At 36.3% G+C, this 26,508-nt stretch overlaps 1 protein-coding gene across 1 annotated transcript; it reads right to left on the bottom strand.

The window, feature by feature from the left end:
• Positions 1-10,673: 10,673 nt before the first annotated feature.
• LOC124537760 lies at positions 10,674-14,077 on the bottom strand. The gene is made up of 5 exons (XM_047114650.1): positions 13,934-14,077; positions 13,405-13,455; positions 13,054-13,134; positions 12,759-12,839; positions 10,674-11,892 (listed from the first exon to the last, which is right to left on the bottom strand). The coding sequence occupies exons 1-5, from the start codon at positions 13,999-14,001 to the stop codon at positions 10,674-10,676; spliced, it is 1,500 nt and encodes a 499-aa protein (XP_046970606.1). The 5' UTR covers positions 14,002-14,077.
• Positions 14,078-26,508: the final 12,431 nt, after the last annotated feature.

Genomic DNA, 26,508 nt, shown 5'->3' with positions numbered 1-26,508 from the left:
AGTTGCAAATGCAAACTTACCTCAAACTGTTCTTGTTTGAAAGACAGTCGTGTTCCCAAAGAAGAATTACCCTTTCTACTCGATCAAAGAACAACAAGAAAAATGATAATAGTTGGTGTAGATCTAGCTGCAACTATAAAAAAATAAGAAAAAAGAAGAAAGAAAACAAAAAAGTTCATTGCGTAGCAGAGAGACAATTGATTCCGAGAAACCGTGCTGTTCCCGATTCTTAACAGATAATGTGACATCGGCGATCGAAAGTACTAGTGCTAGTTCCAGCAATAGCGAAACCTCTAGTCCAATAAGAAACCCATTTGTCGCGCCATCAGCAAAAAAGAAGAGGTTAAGTTTACCATCTTTAGCTCTTGCGTGTGATCGCACTGGAGTTTCTGACAGAGCCGCTGCTATGATAGCTTCTTCGGTATTGAAAGATGTGGGAATTGTTTCTTCAAACGATACCGGTAGCGTCATTGATAGATCTAAGTTGCGCCGTGAGAGAACTAAAGTCAGAACAGCTTTACAGAATGAAGATTGCGATAAAATCATGTGGTATTTATTTTGATGGTAGAAAAGACAAAAACTTTGGTTAGTATTCAAAAGGAAGGTAAATTTTACAGAAAAAGAATTACAGAAGACCATTATGTGATTTTATCGGAGCCAGGAAGTGAATACTTCGGACATGTCACGTGTGACTCGGGCACTGCGAAAGGTATTGAAAGTACTATTTTAATTTACTTAAAATCCAAATCGGTAGAACTCGGCGAAATATCCGTTGTTGGTTGCGATGGAACAGTAGTTAACACAGGTTCTAAAGGTGGTGTGATTCGCTTGATGGAAGAAGAACTTAAAAAACCATTACAGTGGTTTATCTGTCAATTACATTCAAATGAATTACCACTGCGTCACCTGTTATTGCGTTTGGATGGAAAAACTACAGGGCCTAAGTGCTTTTCAGGTCCCATTGGATCCGAATTACAAAAATGTGAAATTATGCCAATAGTGGAATTCACTGCCATTTCGTCAACGTTACCTGAGATAAGAGCTAATGATTTAAGTACGGACCAAAAATATCTATACGATATAATGACGGCTGTAAGAACTGGTGTTTGTTCTTCCGATTTAGCTAATATGGAACCTGGGCCTCTCAACCATTCTAGATGGCTTACGACAGCGAACCGAATTTTAAGATTATATATTACGAAAACAGATCCCGACGAAAAACTGGTGATATTAGCTACGTACGTGATGAAAGTTTATGGTCCGATGTGGTTTACAATAAAAAGTAATCCTTCGTGTATTAATGGAGCTAAACACCTGTGGCAAACTATTAGTCTGAGTCGCTATTTGAAATCGGATATGAAGAAGATCGTTGACAATGTAATTCAACGAAATGGATATTTCGGTCATCCAGAGAATGTTCTTGTCGCCATGCTTGGAGATGACATGGAAAGCATACGTCAGCTGGCATATCAACAAATCTTGACAGCAAGATCAGAGACTGCTCCAGGTATTCGAACATTTGAAGTACCTACTTTAAATTTTGACGCCGAAGATTATACGCAAATTATTAAGTGGCAAGACTTGAAAATAACTGAGCCACCGCTGACTGCTAAATTATCGGATGAAGCTTTGAAATCAATTGTGAAAAGTGGTTTGGGTACAATTCCAAATATAAAAAAATATCCATGCCACACTCAAGCCGTAGAGCGCTGCATCAAGTTAGTGACAGAAGCTTCAAGTGCTGTTTGTGGAGAACATAAACGAGACGGTTTCATCAGGGCAAGGCTACTTTCGTGTCAGCAAATGCCACATTTCGATACAAAAAAACAATTTCATGTTTAACTAAAATTATGTAATTTTATTTTTTCTTTTAATTAATAAATTGTTCGAAATAAGTTACGGCTCTTTTAATTATCGTATTTCCAGGTAATTATAATTATATTTATTAATTGATAGCAGAAAAATACAATAATTGAACAATTTGACAGTGTGATAACAAAATGTAAAAAGTAGTTATATTTACCTATTTTCAATCAAGCTGGGGCACCTGGAAATATTATAATAGATTAACGAGATTTCGTATGTTTGATTCTCTCATTCAAAGACAAATTTATATCGCTATGCCGTTAAAAAAAAATTTTTTTTTTTTTTCATATATAATCACTCCACCCTACTGTGCACACTCATCTCAACACTTTCAACAATGGTAACACTGCTATTTCTGCTATTTGATCTTTTTCGCTTTTTTAGAGCTGTCTTTGTAGATGTTCTTTGATCAGATTTATTATCTAATTTATGTCTTGCTTTTTTTCCCTTTTATTTAGCATGCTTGTCCACTTTCATATCATTTTCCTTGTCAGTACGTGTTTTTTTACCCTTTATTCCCTTGCCTTTTTTAGGCATGTGTATATTTATACACATCAGTCTTGTTATTTTTAGCCAATACTGATGCAGTCGTTACAGTTTCCTTTCTTTTTAAGTTTTTATCTTCAATTTTAAACGGTCCTGGTGCAGAATCAAATGCATCATTTTTAGATTGAAGTACTGTTTTTGGTTTCCGTTTTTTGGTCTTCTGCATTTCTTTTTCCACTGTTAATTCTATTTCTTGCTGCTTTTCTAGGAAAGTTTTTGTAATCACTTCTGCACCTTTCGCGACTCGTTTTAACTTAACAGCTATATTGTTCTTAGAGTTTTGAGGATGTTGCGAAACTTATTCTAGAAGCAATTGTTCGAAAGTTGTTAGTGGTTGTAGAAAGCCGTTTCCATGTTTTAAAGTAGATGAATCCGACATTTCAGAGTAAGCAATATCATTATTTAGAATAGGTATAGAGCTGTTATTCATCATTATTTCATTAATTTTATCTACACATATCAGTGTTAGAGTTTTCGGTTGTTCAAAAGTAACTATAGCCATGTGCTTTTGCCATCGCGCATTAGCCGCTGGATCATATTTGTCCTTTGGTATAATCGCAGGATTAAAAGGGTAAATGTCACCTTTTTTGAAACCATTTCGTATGACTTCTGGTTTAGTTTCCTGCCACACTTTGGCAAACATTTCAGCAAAACTTTGTTTTCTTAATTTGATTCCAATATTCTGTCGTTGCCATTTTACAAGGTTTTTATCCCAAATTGTTTTAAATGATTTGAACACAGCCAAGTCTAGCGGTTGCCATAGATGTGATGTGTGTGCAGGAAACTTCAATATGGTGATATTGTTCTCTACTGCTAAAGCTACCACTTTTTCATCGACATGACTGACGTGTCCGTCATATAGTAATAATAATACAGGCCTGTCTTCACCCAAATTAGGTATAATTACTTTTAACATGTAATCATAAAAAATATTAGTTTCCATCCAGCCTCGTTTGCTGGCTGCATACGCAAGATTGAAATCGTATTTTTCAGGATCCTGTTACATCCACTGTTCGTACATATGTTTGCCTTTGAATATAATCAAGGGGTATAATTTCTGTCCGGCTGCATTTACAGTAGACAACACTGTAATATTTTCTTTCGCGCTTCCATGCGTTGTTCGTGTACAAGGCTCCCCTCTGGCACCTACAACTTTAGTTTTTGTGGGATCGAGACAAACTACAACAAGTTTCATCGAGATTCCAGATTTGCTTAGGATTCGATACACTTAAATCGTGAAGTGTCTTTTCGAGAAGAGTAAAATATTCATGAATAATAAACGGATCTGTCATTTTTTTTCTAAGGTATTCTACAGGTTGCGGCTTTTTTATGGACAAATTATGTCGATGACGAAAAGAAATACACCAGTCCGCTCATGGTCTGTCATTTTTGAAGAGGCTTTGTATTTTATTTCTTTTTATAAAATCCTGTGTGACATCCAGTACCTCTTTTCTTGATAACCCCCAGCCGCACTTTTCCAGTATTCGTAGGCAGTTGGCTAGTTTACATTCTAACGTCATTGGGATTGCTGTCGGTCGGCCAAGGGTATTACTTACTACTGCTGTTTTGTTCAGGACTCTATCACTAGGTGTTGATGTAGGTATGCCATACAATTTTGAAGCGGCTGCATAGGTGAGCTCTTTATTGTTTATTTTTTGTATGGCTAACTGAAGCGCTTCTTTAGTATACGAAGTGGCCCGCGAAGAGGTGCGGGAGTATTTACGTGGCATCTGTAAGAGATTTGTTGATATAAGTAGCCCCTGACGAAAAGCTAGGGCAAAATGCTTTTTTTTTTTTTTTTTTTTTTTTTTTTTTTTTTTTTTTTTTTTTTTTATGGCATAGGTGGCAAACGAGCAGGAGGCTCACCTGATGAAAAGTGACTACCACCGCCCATGGACATCTGCAACACCAGGGGACTTGCAGGTGCGTTGCCGGCCTTTCAAAAAGGAGTACGCTCTTTTCGTAAAGGTTCCCATGTCGTATCGGTTCGGAAAAACCGCCGGCGAAAGCTGGTTCCACAAAGTGGTTGTGCGAGGCAGAAAATGTCTGAGAAATCGCGCTGTTGTGGATTTTCGGACATCAAGGTGGTGGTGGTGGTGAAACTTAGAATTTTGGCGAGATGTCCGAAGGTGAAATTCAGCAGCCGGGATTAATCCGAACAATTCCTCGGAACATTCCCCGTGAAAAATTCGGTAGAAGATCCGACATCTCTATGCAAAGCCAAAGGATCAAGGAAATCGGAAAGAGCTTGATCGTCGATAACTCGAGCCGCTCTACGTTGGATACGGTCAAATGGAAGGAGCTGGTACTGGGGAGCACCCGCTCTAGCAAACATTTTAAATAGCCCACGTTTAAAGAAGATGGTTATGATATTTATTACTATTTAAAGAATTCAAAACTATAAATAATTGTACAAAATATGCAAATATGTTAAACGTTTATTAAAAATATAAAAGTTTGACAATCACTACCAATTTCGAAATGAGTTTAGACCGGATATTTTTATAATAATAATAATATATAAAAATATTGCCGTAAATAACGGAAATTTGATTTCGACGTTCTCACCCCATCGCCGATCTTACCCCAACGCACCTTATACATAATTTGGTGAGTGAATTATTGAAGATATAATGAATATACTAAGAAAAAATTCTACATAAAAAATTCCTACCCGCTTAGAAAAAGTGTTGGTCATATGACACATAATTAAAAGTGCAGGCGATTATCGCGGTTGTGTACTGAACGGTTGAATTATTTCCGCGCGCAGCTTCAACGCCGGGCAACACAACTACGATAAGACGGCCCGCGGCAAAGAGTAAGCAACCACAGAGTATCTAGTTAAAACAGTTGTCTCTCAGAGGACATTGATCATTTATTCTAATTTTACCTAAATTCAATTGAATAAATAATGGATTGTTCGGGTTGTAAAAATAAATGTGACGTAAAAGGCATAAAATGTAGTTTCCCTACATGCAAGAAAATTTTTTGCTCAACATCCATTAATACGTCTGCAATGACAATAGAACGTAAGAAAACATGGAAATGTCCCGATTGTTCTGCTTCTCTAAAAGGAGGCGATAATACCCTAACACCGGTTCGTCAATCATGCGAGACTCAAAACGTTACTTTTCGGAAAAAACAAGATACAACACTGCCCCCAACAACTGATTCTTCTAGCGCAGAGTTAAAAGAGCTGACATCTGAAATTTGTCTTCTAACTCAAGAAATTTCCTCGTTGAAACAACGTCTCGAAGACGCCACGCTCTCTCTATCCCATTGTCACGAACGTTGAGATGAACTCGCATCTTCTGTTGTCACAAACAACTCTCGCATAAAAAACCTTGAAGATCGTGAACAAGAGGTCGTTAATTTAAAAGCCACCGTCTCCTTGATGCAGCGTGAAATGAATACACAAGCTCAAATGCAACTGAGAAATGAATTTGAGCTATATGGTATTCCAGAGAGGACTAACGAAAGCCTACGTCATACTGTGCTCCTGGCAGCGCGGAAAATAGGAGTTGAACTAGAAGACTGTGATATTGACTGGGTTACTCGAGCGGGCCCACGTACTAAGTCTGAAAACCAGAGTGTGACCGAAACGAGGCTTCCTCAACCAGTGGTCGTACGTCTTCTCCGTCGTAGCACATGAGATCAGATACTCAAAACATCCAAATCACGAAGAAATTTAACCAACTCAGACTTCGAAATCACCGGAAATCCCTTAAAAGCCTACTTCAATGAAAGATTGACAAAAGAAAATAGGATGTTATTTCGAGAGGCTCGAACAAAATGACCAAAGAGAACGGCTACGCACACTGCTGGAGTAACCAAGGCACAATTTTCGTTCGTCAACGCGAAGGCAAAGCAGCTTTACCCATTCGGTCACGGGAAGACATGGATCGTATTGTTAGTACTTAGGATAAATATAATTCAAGTGTATGTTATGTTGTCATACTTTAAACTAATATCATTTTTATTCTACTTATTCTTCAAATATACAGTAAATATCACAGTAACATTTAACAGGTATTATATAAATAACATTTTTTTAACTTATATTTATATTTGTATTTGTATTTATATTTATATTTATATTTATTTTTACAATCACGAAAATTCTTAAGTTCTTTGTCAAAAATCTCGAGATTAATTACCATAGTATATAATGAAAATATAATTTTTAACACATTCTTAAAATATGTGATTTTTCGTAGCAGTCCGGGCCTAATACAACAAAAATCAACTTAATCCTTAACTAACTAACTAAAGATAATAATTTATTCAATGATCTGGACTCCTTCAACTATGAGTGCCATAATGTTCAAAGTCCAGAATTATGTGAAGCGCTGTTTTCAACTACTTACAATTTCAAGATCGTATCATTAAACAATAGAAGCATAAAAAAGAATTTTGACAATTTCTTAGTAACTTTGACAAGACTACATACACATTTTGATGCTATAATACTGACTGAATGTCGGCTTAATGAAAACTCTGTCATACCTCAAATTCAAGATTTCAGTAGTTTTAGCACACGTAAATTCATTAATCAGAGTGGCGGTGTTGTTGTTTATGTCAACAATAAATGGAATGCGTACACCACTGAACCTTGTATCGAAGATGCAAATTGTCTAAAAGTTGACGTAGGCAACTCCATCACTCTACTAGGAATTTATCGTTCCCCGTCTTTCCGAAGTACGAATAATTTCTTTCCCTTGATTTGTTTCTACGTGAATGTTCACCAAATCTGCCATTAATAATTGCGGGAGACATCAATATCAATATCATGACCACAGCAAACATTAATGACATAGGAAATGAATATTTATGCCTAACAGCTAAATATGGGCTAATACCTGCTATAACTATGCCAACAAAGAAGGACTCCTGCTTGGATCTTAATAATTTAATTTAATATATTATAATTTAAATTAATTTAGTTTTATAAATCTTCACATAAATCATTGCGAAATTCATTCCATAACTCTAAGGGGTAAGATGGCTGGCAAAATATACTATAAAATATATAGCGTACTCAGGTTCTGGGCCAGGGGGGGGGGGGGGCAAATCTTATTTTTATAAGTTAGGTGAGGTGGTTTTTAAAAATAAAAAAACTTAAATTAAAATAGATAAAATCTTTTTATATAAATTCTTCTTATACAATGGCTATTTTAAAAGTAATTTTCGTGGGTCTTCAGCAAAACGATTTAGGATGCCTTCCGTGAAAGAATCACTCATACTTTTAACAAATTCTCTGTGCACACTGAGCATACAAAGCCCATTCAATCTATCTTCTGTCATAGTCGATCTTAGCCACGTTTTTACACGTCTAAGTGTACTAAACGACCTTTCAATCGTAGCAGTGGAATACGGCATTGCCAGCAAAATTTCTAGGGCAATCTTGACCTTCGGGTAAAAAGAATCTGCTTCTTGTATTAACTCCGCTATTCCAATATTTTCAAAATCCTGCTGCTGCTTATTTATCCAAAACGTGCGCCAAAGTTCGGCTTCAAACGTGATCCCTTCTAATTTATAAAAATCAGATACTTCCTCCATGCATTTTTGTAATTTAGGAACTGTAATTTTAATTAGCTGAGTAGGGTGTAACAATGAAAGTGTAAACGCTGGTGAATGCTGTCTGCTAAATCTCGCCTCTAATGAAGATAAATCCGCATCATTCCTGACCGCGTCTTGTAAATGTATATAGTTTTCTGCTCGCAGTTTTGTTTGGTTTAAAGCAATAAACCTTAAGCGCTCACTCTCCACTTTCACATACATGTCCACCAAAAACTGAAGAAAGAGAAGCCTACATCGAAGCAATAAATTAAAATTGTTGCGTCGTACCATCATATGATACGCATAAAAGTCTTTGCACGACACTTTTTTGTTCGGTATAGGCTGTTTTGTAACTGGGTTTGTCTGAGGAATATTAAAACTGTACCCCTCTTGTCCTTTCCAAAAAATTATCGGGTACTCGAGTGCATCATAAAATCTATGAGTGTCCGGAACTCTAGTAAGCCGGCCATCGTGCGCCTGAATAACAATGTCCCGAGACGCAGTTTGTTCAGTACGTATCAGCCGTAGTAGTTATACTACGGCAGCTATTTCGTTTGTGGTCGAGGCATTGAATCGTCTTTCGTGTACACCACGTGGTACACGATCTGGGTGTATCACGACCTTGTAATTATGGCTAGTCACTCTATCTTTAGCCATTTTAAATTCATGCACTAAAACGTTGTGATCATGTAGAACATTTTGTATTTTTTGAACTGCTTTTCTTTCCACACCTTGTGCTTCCTCATCACCCATGAAATAAAGTTGCAAAAATTTTGGTTGCGTATTAGTAGCAGGAAGCAAAGAGCCAATTGTGTGGTATATTTGCCCTTGGATTGTAAAAGTCGGGCAAAATCCTGGCATCGACACAATGTTATCAGCTCCAAAAGATGTCATATGGAAGCATGTATTGTATTTTCTTATGTTTTTTAAAAACGGCGAGACTCATCTGTTTCATTTGAAAAAAGTTCTTTAAGAGGTTCAACAGGCTCGTCTATTGAAGGAAGAACTACTTTTCCTCCCAAACAACACATGCCTGCAGCTTCCTCTTTCCATTTAAGAGCACCGCAAAATCTGCATTCTTTATTCATCGCTTCTATTTTTATAAGCTTGTGGCTTTCGTAATCAAGAGTTTCGTCGTACTCAAATGCAGCTTTATCGAATACTCCCCACGCGTTTCTTGTAAATATTAATCGTCGCTGTTGTGCCCATTCAGCAACAGCGCGTCTGCGAGCTTCAGCAGCTGCAACAGTTTCAGTAGCTCTTTGGGACCCTATGTAAGTCGCTTGCTGAAGACGCCGAGCTTGAGACTGTTCGGGTGTCTCCGCAGCCCGTTGAGATGCCAGATATTCAGCGTTCTGTTGACGTCGAGCTTGAGACTGTTCAGGTGTCTCTGCAGCCCGTTGAGATGCTAGATACTCAGCATGCTGTCGACGTCTATCTTGGGACTGCTCTGGTGTCACAGCAGCTCTTTGAGCTGCCTCACGCTCTGCTTGTTTAAGCCTTCGCAGTTCGGCTTGTGGAAACGTCTCGTTAAGTCTAGCTACTTTCATAGTTCGAGCTTTATTAGAGCTTTGGGAAAGATTAGACTTACGCTTTCGCGGCATAATTCTTAAGTACGTGTTGTTTCTATACTTCCAAAAAATACAGTATGGTAGTTATTGTTATGATTGTACTTTAAGGCTTGCTATCCGCACGAGAGTAGGTATTTTGCGGCATCGGAGCGGGGCGAGAAATACTTCGCGCGGACCGACCGATTGTGAACTCGTGCCCCGGCGTGGCGCAAGCGCCGGCGACGACAGTATACGAAAATTGGTAGTAGGATAATTTGATTTATTTTGAAAAATACATTCTGAACTTTTTTTCTTTCCTCCTATATTCGACTAGGTACTACTCGTATATAAATCGTAACTAAGGAAACAAATAATCACGATACCACCCTTGGGGGTTGGCAGGAAATTGTATTTACTTTGATTCTAACCGATTTAAATATATATTTTTATTTGACTAGCTATAATATGGTTGCAATTTTTAATACACATAATCACGCCACCACTCTTAAGGGGTAGGCAGGAAATTATAGTTTGGTTGTATCTTTAACGATTTCGATGGAACATTTTTTATTGGACAGGAAGGTATTAAATATCAATTTATAATGCCAATGATCACGCCACCGCTCATAGGACACATAGACACATCACCACCTGGCCTCTATCATGGTTTGGGTAACGACCACTATCAATACCAGCGACCGGAATCGACGGTCCTCCGAAGCTCGGTATCCTTTTCCTTTTTGGACAGTCAAGTGTTTCAGCTTACAAATATGTTTCCCCTGGGAGTCGAACCCAAGACCTCCGGATCGGGAAACTATGGCACTAGCCTCCTTTTCCGGTCCTGAGGTATTTTGAAAATGTAACTACAGTTACAATGGTCTGTTGTGTGGATATGAATTGTTTGTAATGTATAAGTTTGTGTGTGTGTGTGTGTGTCTGTGTATTCGTGTGTGAGTGTGTGTGTGTGTTTACACGATTATTGTGTATGTGTGTGTGTTTGTTTATTTACAATTTTTTTTACCATTAATGGATTTAACATTTATCTTCTAAAGATTATTATGTATGACGCTTATTACTTATAATTTGTTAAGTTAAAATGATATCAAATAAAACATTTTTTTCAGTTTTTCTTATTTTATTTTACGTAGTAACTTAAAATTCTTCAAAATCTATTCGTCGAGATTGTAATTGCGTATCTTCGTTAAACTGGTCCATTTCAGGTAATCCATGTGAAGGTGAAATTGGAGTGTCTATATGATTTTCATTTGCCTGTTCATCTTCTAAAGATAAAGGCCTTATTGGCATTCCACGTGCATGTCTGCTGTCAACAATTTCTGGCAACAAACATTTCATGTAGATATTAATCAACTTTGGCTCCATTTGCGTTTTCCAGAAATGATCATCCCGTTCGATTCGCTTCGTGAGTATGGGCTCATTTTCTCCAGCCCAGATTCCGAGCAAACAGAGTCGTCTTCCAGTGACATGTAGCTGTCCCTGCACCTGATAAAACCAGTTAGATTTTTTATTCAAAACTGTTTCACTGTTTTTGTCGTATTTTATTATTTGAATTTTATTTTGTTGTATTGCATTAGTCAATCCCATTTTTACTGCAACTAATGGACACTTGATTTCAACAATCATGTCATCGCCCATTAATCCATCAGGAGTTGCTCCAATAAATGGATAAGTTTGGTCAATGAATAAACCACAAGGCAAAATATTTAAATTTTCCTGTGTCTGTAGCTGCTGAAGTGCTTGCTTTTCGTGTTCGATTCCGTGTGCAATAGCGGTCACGCCACTCAAGTTTTTTTGGTATAGTATATTTTTCACCAAAGGAGCAGTACTGAGGCTGATCTTTCTTTTACATATTTGGCCAAAATTGGACGCAGTGATTAGATTTTTCCGGATTTCCAGCCATTCACTGCTGTCTCGTTGCAAAACCGTCGCTCTCTCGATGCTATGCCTATCAAGCATTTTCAAATTTTTCAGGTATTCTTCTTGCTTTTTTGACAATTTATCCTGAGACAAATCTGGTGCTGTACTTTCAGGTCCATAGTCATGTTGTTTTTGAGCAACATTATATTTTCTCATTTTTTTTACAGGATGCTCCAAGTTGAGTTTTCTTTTTTGTGCTCTCCTTTTTTCAATGATTTTTACCCTGCCTCTAGGACTTTTATTCAAAAAAGCTTTCTGGACAGCTGAAATTGCAGATTTGCAGTTAAACGAAACAGCAGCTGCTGAGCATCTCCCCTCGTAATTTCCTTTTAGTGCCAAATTCCTTTGTTTCCCACCAATGAATTTGGCAATGACACTATTGAAACATTCAACAATGTTTGTATCAACATCTTCTGAATTGAACTTCGAGATTTTGCTGCAACATTAGACACAATCGCATTGATTCTGAATAGAAATGCAGAATTTTGGACCTTTTTAAGCTCTTCGCTGTCATTTTTTTCTTTAGTGCAATAGTATTTTTGGCACATTCTATGGTCCCAAAAAGCATGTGCTACACAGTTAGTAATTTCATTGTGCAGACATTCTATTGCCACATTTCGAGGACTTCCAGAGGCTTTGTGATATTTTATACATTGCACTATTGATTTTCGCATTGCCAAAATTCTGACATTAGTCAGCAATTTACGATGTACTAAAGCATATTTCGTTTCAGTTGTTAGGTTTCGAAGTTTTTTACAAAAGTTGCGCAGTATATGGTTTCGACATTCGATTTTTTCTACGGTTATATTTTGGGTCTCATACGGTCTTGCTTTAAGAATTGCAAAGTAAGTTGATGCATCACCGTCTCCTACCATTCGTGCGTATATCAAACCATACATTGGAATTGATGCCTTGAACCCTTCTACAATGATTTTAGTTTCCATGCCGCTTGAAGATCCGTCATAGTTTTTAAAGCAATTGTGTTCTTTTGGTGATGTATTTTTGCGCTCAGCACGTGCGCATACCAAACAATACTTATTTTTTACCCCAATGTAAAGTATTTGGCCTGTTCTTCTGCCGATTATGGCAGCTGTTCCTGATGACGCTTTGTAGTTTGTGCCATAAGATCTAGCGCACCAGGAGCCGTCAACGTAAACATCTACCAGCGGGAAGCCGTTCTTAATTCGACCTTCTTCTATAGCAAAATCTTTTTCTTTCTGAGCAGCAGCTTCCATAGATTCACTTGCAGTCTTTTTCCACTTTTCAAACACTTCATCTTGTAAAGACAAAAAGTAAACTTACGAAAGATCATGCTGTAAAGTGACAGGATTCAATCGAGCAGATACATTTTCATCCAAGTCAGCACTGTTGCTATCCAGGGGTCTAAAAATCAAGAAAAAAACAAAATATAATAAATAAGTAATTTTGCGGATTCAATTCCTATCTGTGATGATTTTATCTATCTTATTGTCGATGTTAATTCATATTTTTTATTTCAGAGATATATAATTAAATTGAACTCACACACACACACACACACACACTTACACACATTCAAACAACAAACATATTTTTTTGATCTATGCTATAAAATTACCGATTATGAGTTCGCCTCTCATGTTGTACAGTTGTTGCTTGGGTCGTATCCATTATAATTTCTTGTTGTTCCGACATTAGGCTGAAAAAAACGATCACACAAATGGAAGTATATTTACACGTGATGAGAATAAAGTTATACCACTGGTATCACGGGCGAGTTTTGTTTAGCTCGATATCGACTTGCTAATTAAAATTAATAAGGCGCCTTAACAGGGGCGGGCACACAGACACACAAAAAGACAAGGAGAAATGTAAGTTAAGTTTCTTTTTTGACTACAGAACCCTAAAAAGCTTTCCTTCCCGAGCGTAAAGCAAAATAAATTAAAAAAACTCGAACTAAATGACTCACCCTTCAACAGAGATTTTTTTAAATGCACCTTTGTCTCTTGATATGGAGGCACTGCAAGGACCAAACATGTAAGGTTATTTTTCAAATTACACTACAATTACAACTAAAACCTCCTAAGTAACATGACATGGCATAGCCGTTGTTAGCTAAATAAGTAAAATAACCATACCTACGATGTTACATTTTCCGTAGTTGCACTACTGTTGGTATATTTTTTCTATGTGTATGTATGATGGATGATGGTCGAATATTTCATTATAATATAATGTCAATTATACTTCTATGCTGGACTGGGAGTGATAAAAAACATAGAATGAGCCAGCTGCATCTCTACAATGTATTGCAATGTCGATGGGCTGATAACCCGTCACTATAGCAATATACATAATCATAATCTGTATTATCCCTCAAAACTTGTCAAACGTGGCGAAACGATCTATGTTTAGGTCGTTAGGTCGTTTTTGCCCTACGTACCCCATCAGGATTAAAGGTGTGATTTTATGTAGGTATGTAAATTATATTAACATACCTTATTGTTTGTCGGAGTTTCCGTAAATTACGCTTACTCATCTTCTTTTTACGTGTTTTATTTCCCATGATTAGGTATTTATGCTGCAATCAATATTTACAATAATCAAATAAGAAACTAATAAGCTAAAATGTTAATTTTACAATATTTAATCAACAGACACTTATTTACTTCGTCGCAAAATTGGCACAGGTCCTGCTCCGATGACGCCCGGCGGGCAACTGAAGCGCGGCGCGTGCGACGTATTGTTATATAATGAGGTTTATAAAAATATTGATAACCAACATTGAAAACTAGGCGTAAAAAAAGCTTTGGGATATCATTTCCTATTTTTCAGTACTTTTTATTTATTTATAGCGTTAAAAATAATGCAGTACAACACGAAAAATAGGTATTAACTTACCTATCTTTGCGATTTTTTTTGATCAAGCTAAGTAGTAGTAATCGTGTTTTGAACCGTAAAAAACACCAGAACAGTTCAAGACGAACAACATATATATTTTTTTAGGCCACAAAAATGACTATTACATATCTTACAACTCAACCAAAAACAGGTCGATTTGGAATATCCTCGCCTTAAGTAGAATTCTTCTATGGTTCTATCTTCTATGTATAACACTACGATCGAAATCGTCGACATTTAAATTGTTCTTTTTATTACACGGCCTTTTCTTTTTAGAAGGAGAACAAAGAGGCCCTTTTTGGGCTTCATTTTGAATTGCAGCCAATGTTATTTTCGAAAGTCCAGTATAACGACTTGCTCGGTCGAAAGCATTATTTAAATTAATTGACAAATTATTGTTTTGCCTATCTTCAATACACATGTCTAAAACATTTTTCGCCATTTCTCGTGCTTGGCGATGAATAAACACTCGTTTTTTTTTTAATAGAACTTGATGAACTCGGTTCGGTCTTTATTCAAATAAAAAAATTACACTACTTCAACAATAATAATGCGGTAACACGGCAAACGTACGGTAGCTGTCAAGGATGGAACAACACTACACTGCGGGCGAGCGAGGAGGGGCGTGCGGAGAGCGGGGGAGGTGCTCCCGCTCTTTACCTCACGCCCCGACTGCATTCAACTCGTGCGCTATCTATAGTTGTCATCTTTACCAGCTCCGGACTTCAAAGACTTTTTAATTCTGCTTAAATGGGTTCTATAATAACTCATTAGCCTTTCCTTCTTCTTATAACCCAACAACTATGTGAACACATATTGTAGACGAAATATTTCACTTATAAAAATCAAATAACATCAGCACTTAAGAATACATTGTATACATTACAAAAAACAATAAATGAAAAGAAAAAAATATACAGAAAAATATGAACAAGTTATGACAATGAAAAATAAAATGAAATTATGAAATGGTGAAATGGTGAAATGAGGAACTAAATAATGAATAAGAAAATAGATTTAAACACTATTATTACTTGTTAATTGAAAAGATTGATACCAATTGTTTTCTAAATAGATTTAGGTTATTGTTGAAAACCCTCATCCGCGTCCTTTTCGAGAAAAAATTTGTTATATGCGCGACACATACGACCGATAGGATTATGATATGATATGTTGTTATTGTATACGTCCAGGATAAATATTCTAGGGTGTCGGTATTTAAAGTTGGTGTTTATGTTGATGGATCTTAAAAGCAAGGGTGAATCAATAACACCGTGTGTTCAATATCGGTTCGAACTCAACGCCTTCACAAAATATCACTATAATATGAAATAACATTTGATATGGTTAACAATGGTTTCACTAGATGGCGTTGGGATCGAATTGAATCGCGATGATACTTCGCTCACAGATTTGTACATAGTGTTGATTATTTTAATAAAAATTGTCTTGCTCTGAAGTACAGTGTTTTACTAGTCCATAGTTACACTGGGTTCGAGGAATTTTCGTACGGAATCAGTACATGGTCCTACGAGCCGAAGGCAATTTTAGAAGAATACACACAAAAGTGCTAGTGAAAGTTTTAGTTTCGCTACTGACCACGGGCGGCGCTAGTGGTATGAAGATTGATTAAATAGTGTGAGTAATAAGTGCGAAATACATAAGGGTCAAAATCACCAAGGTGGCGAATTCCAAATTCCATTTTTTGATAAATTGACCTAGCAGCTATTACTTTGATGATCAGCCTAAATGATCACTACACTTGTGTTTTAACAATATTTACGTTGGCAGAGCATATAATTGATTACTACTCTTTTAATTTTATTTTTAAAGTGAGCTATCACTGAAAAAAATCATTCCGGGAACGTTTTTGTGAAGTTTATAATAATATTAAAATATTACATAAGTATTTATTTTTTACCTTGTTCGATAGCGTATATATGTTATTTATTATTAAAAACTAAAGAAATGTAATGAAATTGCCAACAAAGACGTCAAAAAGCAAAATATAGTGAAAGTGGATCTATTATGACAATTTCTCTGTATAAATTATCTAAATATGAGAAATATCAGTGTCTTATATATAAATTAACATGATGTAGGTCTAAAAAGTTCGCCTTACTTTATTATTTACCAGGGCCCTTTTTAATACCTAGAATAATAAATTTATTATCTGTGATTTTAGTGATGTTCCCGGAAATGATGAGGTGTTCTCGGAATGATGCGTGTGTTCCCTAAATGACGATATAGATACAATTTAGGTTTAGGTAATAATGAGCAATGTGTACGTCGTACTTATTTATTAATTTTGGCATAAGGATTCTTAATTAACAAAAACGGAACTTAAATCACTTTACAGTCTTGTAATTTGCTGTTCACAGCCGATTAGATATTCTTAGTAATCATATTAAACTTTTATTATGATGGTATTAATCAAACCACCTAAACATTATACTTTTTCGTAGTTAATATTAAATAAACTTTAAATCAAAACAAGCATTCTAATATTAAATAAACACAAGAATATAAAATATATAAAATGAAAAGAAACAAACATTAGAATTTTTCATAAACATCAATATCAGTATCAAAGTAATAATACTCTCTATTATTTTCTTTTCTCAGAAATGGCGTCGAAATAATACTTATTATTTGCTCAAATGCAACGTAGGATACATCACTCGGATCTAGTTTAAATTTTTTTGCATTATTACAAACCGAATTCAAGAACGTAACTAGAATTTCTCCATCATCTTCAACACCTGTCTGACAGATGGCAACATATCTGTAATTTAGAGCTTTCTTTTGTGTAGGTACTGTAACTAAAACAAAGCTTCCAGGGGATATTAAATTTGGGTGTAGGTTTTCCTTGTCTTGATTGTAAGATGTACTAGCTTCAACAGTAATTGATTTTTGCGCAATCTGCTGACGAAGAGAAATCGACATTAAATCTTCCTCATCATCGGATGATGATGAGTAAATGGTGTTGTAAATGCTCCTTTTCTTCAATTGCAGCAAATCTTGTAAATTAATTGTATCTATTGGCTCTTTTAGTTCTGGAGACTTATTTGAAGGTATTCCCTTGTCTTTTGGTTCAGAGTTCGGATATAAACTTCCAGATAATACTGACATTCTTAGTTGCTTTTCAAAACGGTCGTGTCGGTATGTTTTAATCGTAACTTCCGGTCCTCTTTGCCATGTAATTTTTGTAATATTCATGATACCTGGTATGGCATCTATGATTTTCGGAACCAAGTCTTTTGCTGTAGAAATTTCATCATGAGGAATCTCTTTTACCAGTATAGTAGACTCCTTAAACAAATCCACTAAGTCTGAGGATGTTTTAATATCGTGTCCCATTAACACACGCTTATCGGCAGTCCTTTTAAGAGTACCACCTACGCCATCCATGGGTCCTTTGCCATGGCCAGGTTCACTGTATGTCCAAGTAGCTTTTGTTATCTGTTGGAATTCCTTTATTAATGTTTGTAGCCAGAGATGTATGTTAGTTCGGTTACGGTATTGTGACGTTGGCCCATCAGAGTAGATATGAATGGTGTTAATATGTTTATTTTTCAATATTATTTGTAGGATCGGTATCATATGAGCCCATACTGCATGGGCTTGATGATCCAAATTTTCACTCACGGTAGCAAAAGATGTGGATTTTAAACCATTGTCAACGTTGCGTGTATAATATACACCTGTATGAATAGACAATTGATTTTTTGCAAAATGTGTCGACTGGATTTCACTTGCGTATTTAGTGGTATAATTCTCCGAAAAGTCTATCTGTATCATTACCTCTTCTTCAGTTAGATTTTCTTTCATCTCCTTTTTCAGTTTGTTATAAATATAAATGCCATACAGATGTTTTTTCATAACTGGAATATCTTCAATAAAAGCCGTTTTTAATTCATTCACTGTACTTGAAATTGCAGCCTTTTTTGTGATCTTGAACTTCTTATTCTCGCCTTTTACAATTTTTTCTTCAATAACAGATTTCCATTGGAAATATGTCACAGAATCTGCATTATCAGCTGACTCAAGCTTCGGATTTTTACAAGTATCACAAATACCATTCATGCAGTCATAGGATGTTATGTCGCAACTATAATCCTCGATGGTTTTCTCTACACTCGTGTGAGTAACAAATTGTTGTAAGTTTTTTAATTTGTTCAGTTTAAATTCGAAGTTTTCGTGTTTGACACATAAACAAGATTCTCTGTCTCTGAATGTTGGAGCTACCACCCAAAACGGTTTTGCTCTTAATAATGTTGCATATGGTAAATTTATTCCAGTTTCTTGAACGAATTTTGACGTCAGTTCTTTAACTGTGTATAAAAGGAGGCGTTTTTGCTTCTTAACACCGTTTCTCTTCACAAAATCTCTCTTGCCTGGGCACATCCTGCTGACATTATCTCTTTGGAAGAAATCTTTTACTTTTTCACGAACTTCCGCCGTCAAAACAACCTCACGTATTTTAGTATCAGACTTCAGAATCGATGTACTAGTTCTCTCTTTTGGCAAAAAAGTCTTAGCCATATGAAGCAACTTATATTTCCGTAGCATGTTACCGCTAACACATTTTTGGAAGACTTCCCTCTCTTTGGAATTTTTTCTTAAAGTACAGACCTTTTCTTTTAATTGTGTAGTCAGAACTTCGTTAAATAACAGATTCTTGCGCACTTCTGGAGGCACGTCGACATTTTTAATCAATGCGTCAACTTTGCTGTTAGGAGTTGTTGGTATCTGAACTTTTTCCTGTTCCCTTTTTCTTTTCTTCTAAGTCTTTTCTTTAAAGTTTCATACTTACGTTTTATGTTAGCAATTGTTTTCTCTTGTTTTTTTCTTATACGGTATGCTTTAGCTCTATCCTTCCGAACAATTTTTCTTCCCACTGTTCTTCTTACTAAAGACCGTGCTTCAGCTAATTCATCATCAGAATGAGGCGGAGTATTGTTTACTATACTCGATATTGCCTTCTTTTTTTCTCTGTATTTTTTTGAAGCTTCTTTCCAAATTTTTCTCTGCTTTCGCTTTTCTCTCTCAGTCATCTCATCAATATTTTTAACTTTCTTTTCAGCTTTTTTTTTCTGATAATACGCTCTATCCTTCGCTCTTTTTATTTCTCTCTCTTCCTCCGTCATCTTATTTAAAAATTTCCTTTTTCTGGCATTTGCTTTCTCTCTTTGACGTAAGTAAGCCGAACTATTTTTTTTAACTTGCTTTTTCGGAAGTTTTTTATTTTTTCCAGCCACAGGAGACTCCATATTGCTAAAAAAGATTAAACGTACCTATATTATAAAATATGTTAGCACAACATCTACTGAATTAACTAACCTATTAACTATTGTTATAACAGGGCGCGTTTATTCAAAAAAAGTCATTTCGGGAACGTAATCATCATTTCGAGAACGTTCCGTCAAGTCCAGGAACGGTCCCGAAATGACCGTTCCCGAAATGACTTTTTTAAATAAACGCGCCCTTTTTAGATGGCAACCATCTTTGACATCATGTTTGGCTTTGTTATTGTAAAATATTTGAGGTTACTATTTGTTTTAAAACACTACAAAACATATTTTTTAATATTCCAAGTTGAGAAACGCATTCCCGGTATGATGACGTATTGATGTACGCTCTCTAATTTATTGAATTGAAAGATACTTACCACTTATTTTCAATTGTTTTGGCGAAAACTCTCTCGACACACCGTTTATTTACATCGTTCACATCACTGTACCATAGACAACTAAAGGTTACGTTCAAAAACTGAAATTTTACCGAGAATTTAAGTTGCGTTCACTGAAATGACGCTTACTTTGCCGGACACAATATTTTCAATTGATTTTCTTTAATTTGTTTTCTTTCTTTAATAACAACAATAAATAATTGATATAAGATACAATTGTAGGCCATTAAGTAAGAAAAACTTTTCATTTTATTTTACTTTATGAATATTTACAAAGTTAGTTTCTGAAGATTGCTATTAAGGACGCGTTCCCGAAATGATTTTTTGTTGGTAATTGTTAGAATAATAATGAATGTGCTTTACTTTTCCTGTATAAAATATTATGTACAGATAATATGAACAGAGTTAAGTAATATTTACAATAACGATTTGCTTAAATAAACTAAATTTTAACATTTATTTCCTGGCAAAGCTAATTCTCCACCTTGGTGATTTTGACCCATAAGTGGACTATCTTCGGTGAGTACAATTTTAAGTGTTTAATTAGAAGTTAATAGTGAACTGAGACTTAGAATATTTTGAAGAAAAACGAACACACGAGGAATCTGTAACCAATTTTAAATAAATTCAAGTCTAAAACACTTAGAAAATGTTACTCTTAAAAGGACTTAGAAAAATTAAGTCTTAAGAATACTTTGAAAAAATTTATGTTTACAACACTTAGAAAAATTGCGGTTTAAGACATTTAAAATTTTTATATGTAAATTGACTACAATATATAAGAACAAAATAGACCTGTTATAAAAATGGAAAAAGAACTAAGAAGATTAAAGGATTATAAAGGGCAAATTGAGAAGGGTGTATTAAACTTTAAAAAGTCTCCAAAAGAGCGTGTCACTTACAATTACGTAGATACTCGTCTAGAAATATTAGAGACACAATTTAAGAGTTTTACTACCAAATACGAGAAAATAGTCGGGGAATGTGAGAGTGAAGAATTGTTTAACTATTTTAAAGAAGACATTTATGAAACAGTTTATGAAACATATTTAGGTTATAAAGTAGAGCTAAAAAATGCCTTGTCTAAATTAAAATGTAATAAATCTAACGATGAAACTTGGGATCCCGCTTCATCGGACTGTAATGTAAGGTTGCCAAAGATAGTATTGCCAACTTTTAATGGAAATTATCTTGAATGGTCAACATTTCGTGACTTATTCACATCTCTAGTTCATAACAATACAAGATTAGATAATGTACAACGCCTTCATTATTTAAAAACACAGCTTTCCGGTGAAGCGGAGCATCTTATAAGGCACATTCCTCTTACGGATAATAATTACAAAAAATGTTGGGAAATGCTGGAGCACAGATACAACAATAAAAAATTTCTATCTAACTGTATTTTAAAAAGACTATTTAGCCAACGTAATATGAATGTTGAATCTGCGCATTTATTAAAGGATCTTCTCGATGTCACTAGTGATTGCTTGCACGAACTCACTAATCTTGGGATTGATGTCAGTTCCTGGGATGTAATTGTAATTTACATTGTAAGTTTGAAGTTGGATGTAGAATCAAGGAAACAGTGGGAACTACACGTGAGTCAATTCTCCGATGATCTACCTACGTATAAACAATTTCGTGAATTTTTAGAGACCCGTTTTCGAGCCTTGGAGTTCATGGAACCCAAGGCTAAGCCCAAGATAGTCAATAATTCTATTTCTCACGCTAAGGTTTTGCATGGTACAACTGTTTCATGTCCGCATTGTACCGAGAGTCATAAGTTACCTAAATGTAAAAAGTTTTGCCAGCTAGATAGTGACAAGCGCCGTGGTATTGCCCAATCTTTAGGTGTATGTTATAATTGCTTAGGAGTCAATCACACTTCTAAAGTATGTCGTATTCTTCTCAAATGCCGTATTTGCCAGCGGAAACATCATACATTGTTGCACCCTACGAATCCTAGTGTAACTAGTGAGGTTGCTACGCCAATGGAGCCAACAACCTCACATGAAAATGATTCAGAACGTAGACCACATGATATTACTGCAAATATAGCAACTCATTTGGTGAATGATAAAGCACAGGGTCAAGTCCTGTTAGCCACAGCTCTCATAAAAGCTGAATCACAAAATGGGTCCTCTCAAATCTTGAGAGCTTTGTTGGATCAAGGATCACAAGCGTCCTTTATAACTGAGGGAGCAGCACAGTTACTTCGTTTGAAGAAAGTCGTAGCGAAGACTACTATTGCAGGGATAGGAGGAGGTCACGGTGATATCGTCTCTAGACATGTCGTTAACATTAATTTACAGTCACTGCATGACCCTTCTTTCACCTTAAACGTAACTGCGCATGTTTTGAGTAAACTAACCTCAGTTATGCCGGATTCGAGGTTTGAACTTCAGAATTGGCCAGAAATTCAAAAGATTCGTTTAGCTGACCCACAATTCAATTTACCTAACAAAATTGACATTTTATTAGGAGCGGAAACATACTGTCACATCCTAAAGGAAGGATTAATCAAGAGCCCTACGGGTTCTGCGGTCGCCCAAGACACACATTTGGGGTGGATTGTGTCGGGCCAGGTCAGTAAACAAGAAATGTCTCTTAGTACTCGTAACACGGTTATCACTATGCTTACTCATATCGAAGAAAACGATATGCTAAAACGGTTATGGTAACTTGACGCTGAACCTGTTTTGAGTAAAAAACCTCTCACGCCTGAGGAACAGGCTTGTGAAGACTTTTATATGAAGACGACCGAAAGGGATTCTGAGGGACGATATATCGTTAAGCTACCTTTTCGTTCAGAAAATCCGTCGTGTAAATATGGTAATACAAAAAATATAGCTATAAAAAGATTGTTAGGATTGGAAAGGAAGTTGGATAGGGACAGTAAATTAAAACAACAATATGCTGATGTAATAAATGAATATATATCGCTGGGTCATTTAGAAAAAATTACAGATAAGTTGGAATTAAATAAAAGTGATGCGGTTTATTTGCCTCACCACGCAGTGGTAAGACAAGATAAACTGACCACTAAGGTAAGAGTTGTATATGATGCGTCATGTAAGGGAACGAACGGTGTTTCCTTAAATGACAACCTGATGGTAGGAACCACTCTCCAGGCAGATTTGAGACACATTGTCATGAGATGGCGACAACATCCTATCTGCCTGTCTGCAGATATAGTAAAAATGTATCGTCAAATCAAAGTTGCGCGGTTAGATACTGACTTTCAAAGAATTGTCTGGAGAAAAGATCCTAGCCAAAGTATAGAAGACTTCCGACTTCCTTACTTAGCAGTTAAGTCATTGCATCAAGTTGCTTGCGATGAAGGTCGGGATTATCCATTAGCTGCTGAGAGGATAATGACAGATTTCTACATGGATGATCTGATGACGGGTTGCGAATCTGAAACAGAAATAAAAGAAATATATAAAGAAATGAATAAAGTACTGGAAAAGGGAGGCTTTCAGTTACAAAAATGGACAAGTAATAGGATGAACTTATTGGAAGAATTGAAGGAGGAGTCTAGTAAGGATTTGGAAATAAAAATAGATAAGGTATTAGGTAACAAAGATTCTAGGGCTAACCTGGAACCGCTACACTGATAGATTTGATTATTCCGTTAGATTGCCACCTCCTGCTGCATCTGAAACAAAAAGAACAGTTATATCAGAAATATCACGACTTTACGATCCCTTGGGATGGATAACGCCGTACATTATAACCTCGAAAGTCTTTATTCAAAAATTATGGATTGCTGGCGTGGGCTGGGATGAGGAGCTGCCGCCAGAACTCTTACAAGAATGGAGATATTACAGAGCAGAGCTGGAGAAGTTGGTTGACTTCCATATTCCTAGATGGATAGGTAAGAGGAAGAGCAACGTTGCAGTTGAACTTCATGGTTTTAGCGATGCCTCAAACATAGCTTATGCAGCGGTAGTATACTGCAGAATTATAGACTCGAGTGGAGAAATACACTCACATCTTATTACCGCCAAGTCAAAGGTTGCGCCCATAAAACAAATATCTATTCCACGTCTAGAATTATGTGGCTCTCTTCAAGTTACAAAATTATTAATCGAAGTAGCCGAAGTAATGAATATTCCTAAGGCAGATATTCATGCCTGGACAGATTCGTCCGTTGTGCTGGCTTGGTTAAGCGACCACCCAAGTAGGTGGAAGACCTATGTGGCTAATAGAACATCGGAAATACTTAGTTTGATGGATAGCACTCAGTGGGCTCATGTTCAGTCCAAAGACAATCCAGCAGACATCGCTTCTCGTGGTATCTCATCAACCATGCTACTTAATAGTGATCTTTGGAAACGAGGACCTGGTTGGCTAAGGAATGAACCGATCCAATATACAAGACCAAGTGCGATACATACTAAAGAAGAGAAGAAGACTGTGAAAGTCCATGCAGTCAATCTAGTATTGGATTTTGACGCGAATTGGGGGTCGAGATTTTCATCACTAAGAAAATTATTAAGGGTCATAGCTTATTGTAGAAGGTTTTTGCAATTAATAAGAAGTCGTAAATCAAACGTTAAATTGAATACTTACCTGACAGTCACAGAAATTCATGAAGCCTTAGAACTTTGTATCAAGCAAAGTCAACAACAGTCGTTTCAAGAAGAATTGTTAGCCCTGAAAAATAAATTACCTATAAATAAAAAAAGTTCATTGCATAAATTAAATATATTTATTGATAAAAATTGTATATTGCGCGTCGGGGGTAGACTCAATCAATCTCAGCTACCTGAAGAGACAAAACACCCAATTGTTATTCCTCATGACTCTTGTTTGGCCAAGTTAATTGTAGCAGATGCTCATGAAAAAACCTTCCATGGAGGACAACAACTGATGCTTAATTTTATACGCAACAGGTACTGGATTGGACGGTTAAAAAATACGGTTCGAGCACATATACATAATTGTGTACCTTGTATTCGCTACGCTGCTCCCACAATCCAACCATTAATGGGCGAGCTTCCAGCTAGCAGGGTGACGCCAAGCAAACCGTTTCTTAACTCTGGAGTCGATTATGCGGGGCCCATTAATATGAGGGTATCAAAAGGTCGCGGACAACGCTCGTATAAGGGCTATATCTGTTTATTTGTCTGTATGGTCACACGAGCCATACACCTGGAAGCCGTTTCAGATATGACTACTGAAGGTTTTTTGGGAGCTTTTAGACGATTTGTCTCTAGGCGTGGCCATTGCCGACATATTTGGAGCGACAATGGTACCAATTTTGTGGGTGCTGCCAAGGAATTGCAAAATATGTTTGCTCAAGAAAGCTCAATATTTACAAACATTGCAGCGGCTCTTGCTAACTCTCAAACGGAGTGGCATTTTATTCCTCCCCATGCACCAAATTTTGGTGGACTGTGGGAAGCAGGGATAAAAAGTGTAAAGCATCACCTGAAACGCGTAATCGGCGATTCCACCCTCACGTTTGAGGAGATGACCACCGTTCTGGCTGAAATTGAGGCGTGCTTAAATTCTAGGCCCCTATCTCAAAGTAGTAACGATCAGAAGATCCCATACCATTAACTCCAGGTCACTTTTTGGTCGGTCATCCATTAGTAGTTCCACCTGATTACAATTATGAGGACGTTACACTAAGCACTTTACGCAGGTGGCAATTAGTCCAACGTATGGTGCAACATTTCTGGCGTCGATGGAATCGGGAATATCTCACACAATTTTATCAAAGGCATAAATGGGCTACCCGAACTCCCGAGTTTAATGTAGGCAATATTGTTTTAATAAAAGAAGACAACTTACCTCCAGCTAAATGGCTGTTCGGGAAAATCATTCAACTGCACCCGGGAAAGGACAATTTGACGCGCGTTGTCACTATCCGTTGTAAAGACACTACGATTAAACGTCCAACTTCAAAGCTATGCTTACTACCTGTCACAGAATAAGTCGTTTGACCTTGTTTTATTTTGTTTTCTGTTCTCCTGAGATTTTATAACTTATTATTTTGTAAGTTTCGTTTTGTAATAGCTATAGTTAATATTTATAACGATAGAAACACATTTGTTAATTTGATTACTTTGTATTTTATATTATTCATTTTATGAGATGAGGATGGATAAAATATAGTTTAAACATGTTACGTAGTGAATTATAAGTATCTTGTTATTGTGTGTTAGAAAATGTTACGCCTGTGAATATGATTGCGTTGTACTAAAAGGTTAAAAAAAAAAATAGTTGTTTAGATATCGTCCTCTGTTCAATATTGTGTAATGCTACAGTCCACTTTGTTTCTTGTTTACGTTTGCTAAGTTTATGGTGGGCGGTACGAAAAGGAAAATGTTCCTTTTGGTGGGCGGAATGTTCAATATCGGTTCGAACTCAACGCCTTCACAAAATATCACTATAATGTGAAATAACATTTGATATGGTTAACAATGGTTTCACTAGATGGCGTTGGGATCGAATTGAATCGCGATG

The sequence above is a fragment of the Vanessa cardui genome, chromosome 19 (genome assembly GCF_905220365.1).
Source record: "Vanessa cardui chromosome 19, ilVanCard2.1, whole genome shotgun sequence".
NCBI classification, from domain to species: domain Eukaryota; kingdom Metazoa; phylum Arthropoda; class Insecta; order Lepidoptera; family Nymphalidae; genus Vanessa; species Vanessa cardui.
Note: the sequence above shows the minus strand (reverse complement) of the source record. Positions and strands in the feature narration are given on the sequence as shown.